The following is a 4,304-nucleotide window of genomic DNA, read 5'->3' on the forward strand; positions in this document are numbered from 1 at the left end:
CTCGAATCTCTGGCCAATTCGAGGAACATCCAAAATTTCAATAATCTTATCCCACAGAATCCATAGCCCAAAAACTTTAATTTGCATAGTACATTTGAAGACGAATAATATTAGTCCAATTTTTTTTAACTTTGAAATTTTCAAAGATACAAAATTTATTACATTTAGAATTAATGCATTAATATATGCATTTGTTCCGTACCGAAAATGAACTTTACAAAAAGTGACATGAAAAGTCTTAATTACATTAAAGCCAAATGTAAACTTCATTGAGAAAAAGCAGTTTTGTCTCGTATTCAACGTAAAATCTTCAAAAGAAGACTAAACAAAAAGTGCTACACTGATAACAAAGATGAATTTCACATGGAACGCGATGATTCAATAACTGCAGAGTTGCGACATACAATTGCGGAAAATGTATGGACAACCACATGTAATGGTGGAGAACCATCGTATCTTTCAGAGGTCGAATTACTTGATTTTTATGGTGAAATCAATCAAAGAGCAAAAGGTCTTGCATGTGAAAAGGTAATCGAAGCTTATCAGATTGCCTACGAATTACTGGAGTATAGATACAGCAGAGCTTTATATCTAGCTGGCCTTGTTCATCCAGACGAATTTCCAACAAGAGGAAAAAGAATTGTTTACTTCGCTAGAAGTATATCTCCCCTCAAGATCATGGTTAAACAGAGTTTGCTCTGATCTCAACATTGAGATCAAAAGCTCAAAAGAAAATGAGGAAAAACGAGCAAAGTACTGTAACACAGCAACAGTTGCTAACTTCTTACATTAATTTCAGTATACGGCAGGAATTGATCCATGGAATAAGTGGAGTATTTATGAAACATCTCTGCTTCATCAAAGCGTTACAAAGTTATCTGCACTGAAAGCAACCTCCTTTAACCAAAGAAGAGCATGAATTTGTGCTTGTTACTAGTATCTTCCCATATAATTCTGAAGGATACCGGATGAAACCATTTATTATTGTTCCAGGAATATAAAATTGTTCACAGGAACTCCGCTCCGTGAGAGCATTCCTTACAGGACAATCTTATGGATGGATGACAAAGAAGATATGGATATCTTTAATTTAACTTTTATTATCGAAATCCAGAGATATCGCTCAAGTCTTGATGCTATCACAGCAGCTCAGCATAATATCGTATTCGGTGATAATCATATCAGCCGAGTAAGTTATTTTACTTGCAAACTTTTGAGTCTCTTCAGAATTGAACTCTTGACATTTCCAGCTTACTGCACAGTAGTTCTCCAGTTATTTGATGTAGGATGTGCAGCATCTTTGAGATCAAAGAATAACAGGTTAAAATATGTTCCGCTTTACACATATGAGCAAGATAATTTATCAAATACCCCAAAACCAAGGTTAAAAATTGTAAGAATTTTAATTGATGCTTGTGATTAAGTCAATGCATCAGTATGGTATTCATCCGTGGAACCCAGATAAAGCCTTATCCAACGAATTAACAAACAAAACATCAAACGCAATACCAAATCCCACATATATATTTAATTCTTCTTGCAAAAAATTAACATCTGACGCCGAATTACTTAAAATTGCGCAATTTGAAGCAATCAAATTCAAACATTAAATCAAGCACTGATAGTTATTGTAACAAATATTTCGAATTATTTAGATTATTATCCTCCAAATACAAAAATTCTCAGCAAAGGGATGAAATTGAGTCAATTTAATGGAGCAAAACGAAGTGAGGTGAAATTCACCACTTTGACACCTCGTATTTTTCAGATATATCGATTAATATTGAGTTTTATTGGGATGGAAAACATACTGAAAAACCTGCAATATCAACACCTTTTTATATAATATTGAATAAATAAAAATTTGTTTTTATTTTCCAAAAAGATATATGATACATTTTTATTATACAGGTTAAAAACTGTCTAGCTTTTGCTTTTAGTGCTCGACCAGAGGCATACATTGAAAATACAATCCTCTCCATGGTTTTTGTGTAGGATCTGATCTTCTCAAAACGATGATATTGACTATTATTATATGAATTGAATGTATTTATGAATATTTCGAAATTTTAATATAAATAATTTATTAAAAATAAAAATTGAACGTAAGTACAAAAAATATAATTTGAAAGCAAATTAAAAATTAACGATACGATAATTTGGAACTTTTACCTTTTGCCAATAAATATAAAAATAAAATTTTGGGAATTGGAACTTAAGAGTAGAGAGACCTTTGTTGATATGTATGAGGCTATGTATTTATGTGTAGATCTGAGTAAGCTTGGTTATCATATAGCGGTTTCTGATGAAATTGAGAACCTCGGAGACCCAAGACCTTTGTTGATATGTATGAGGCTATGTATTTGTGCGTAGTCATTAAACCCATTCTTGCAAATTAGAATATTATTTTATTTGTTATATTGAGCTTTCTTCCTGATAATTTGCATATCTTCAAAATCATTAAAGTAAGTAAAATCAGTTGTTTTTTCGGTGATTAATCTTAATTCTTCGCATTATATTTCTTTTTTTTGAAAAATCTTACTGTTTGGGGAAATTCTCTTTGCGAAATCTGTTGGCCTGAGGATTATCTGGTTGAATAAAAATATGTTCAATTCCCCTTTCGCATAATAATTAATGAAATTGTGTTTTATTTTCGAGAGTGTGCAAAACGTTCCCACTTCTTGAGAGGTACGTTTTGCAAATTTTTTTCTTTCATACATAGAAGATTTTTGGAAGATGATTGATCTCTACATGATATTATATCATATTTCTACATTGAGTCCTTAACAATATTAAATTGCAGGGTTTTCAAATCAAAAAACTAACTTTCGCTCTTTCAGGTCAAATCAGCAAGGCTCTTCTATATAGGTGTTGGATATATTATCAAACTGAAATGAAACTTTCCAGAGATGTCCATAAAATTATTTTGCAAAACATCCCTCTCAAAAAGTGGAACGTTTTTGCAATTTTTCTTTATTTTTTGTACCATTATCGGTCCATAGAGCGAAATGGGGACCAGGTATTGTGCTTAATGCACGTTTGAGTACATTTGTTGTATACTCTGCAGTTTTCTGAGAAAAAGATTATGAGTGATCTCGTTTTTTCTTAAAGTCATTTTTTTCTTATCAAAAAAAATTAAAATTACGTAAAACTATGACAAAATTACGTAATTCACAATTTTAATGCTGAAAAATAGGAATATAAGCTTATAATACTACAGGTAGATTGAGCATCGATGCGCGCTAATGCCAACATGATTAATTTGAGTCGGTTTTATATATTATTGGAAATTAATCACAAATTGTCCATGAATATAAGTTATATTCTTCGATATTATGAGTTAATGAAGGCTACAATATTTGTAATCATGATTGGCTAGTTAAAATCTATTAGAATAAAAGAAATTGTAATTTAATAATATTGAATTGACATTTTAAATAATTTGAGGTCTAATCCATTATGAGTATGGTTATTACAGGTCACTTATTATTATTCTTTGATATACAAAGAGTTAAAACGATTTGGTAATGAGATATTGTAGAAAATAAAAATAACTGTAATCTATTGAAACTGATAAAAAAATTAAATCCATTTATTTTTTATTCATAGTTATTATTGATGAGAATTAGATTCATTTAAAATTGAATACATATTTTTGAGAGAGTCAAAAATTTCAGGATCGATTTCATCTTCGCATTCATCCAAATATATTCTAAGCTCGGAATTTTCAAATGCATTCAAAATATTGGCAAAGTTTTCTTTACAAGAAGAGTTAAATAAAATTTCTTGTAAACAATTAATAATAAATTTTGGGTTAAATTCAACAAAATCCGAAAGAATTTCAAACACCTTTTCAAATTTGTCATTAAATATCGAAAGGGATATTGAATCTTTTATGATAATAGCGATGAGGATATTTATCAAAATTTCCTTATTTTTGAAGAGTGCGGGATAAATTTGTCAAGTGTCACTTTTCAATAACCTTAAATTACGCTGTTCTAATTTTTAAAAAATAACCTTAAATTATATTTGAAGAAATTATGTCTATGATATATGTTTTATTCTAGAATCTTGGAGTTTTCATGCACTACACAAAGCTCCAAGGTTCCAAGAGTGAATGCTCAATAGCAATTATAGAGATGTACCTTTTCAAAATGACTTTTACTGATTAAATTTAATCAATAGAAGACATTTTGAAAAGGTACCTCTACAATTAGATATACAAGAGATTCAAAGCTTCATTTCAGATAGATTTGAAACTTTGAAACTCTTGGTAGATTTTGAGTGAATGCTGACAATCATCT

The 4,304-nt window shown here is 30.0% G+C and overlaps 1 protein-coding gene across 1 annotated transcript, besides 1 other annotated feature; it reads left to right on the forward strand.

Moving 5' to 3' along the window:
• Window positions 1-363: 363 nt before the first annotated feature.
• On the forward strand, window positions 364-702 carry TVAGG3_0138290 (uncharacterized protein; the record flags this gene model as incomplete). Its single annotated transcript, XM_051224192.1, has 1 exon — window positions 364-702. One exon carries the CDS (start codon window positions 364-366, stop codon window positions 700-702), a length of 339 nt encoding a protein of 112 aa, XP_051109178.1.
• Window positions 703-3,942: 3,240 nt separating this feature from the next.
• Window positions 3,943-4,304: part of a mobile genetic element that runs on past the window's edge.

This window comes from Trichomonas vaginalis, chromosome IV (assembly GCF_026262505.1).
Source record: "Trichomonas vaginalis G3 chromosome IV, whole genome shotgun sequence".
Classification (NCBI taxonomy): Eukaryota; Parabasalia; order Trichomonadida; family Trichomonadidae; genus Trichomonas; species Trichomonas vaginalis.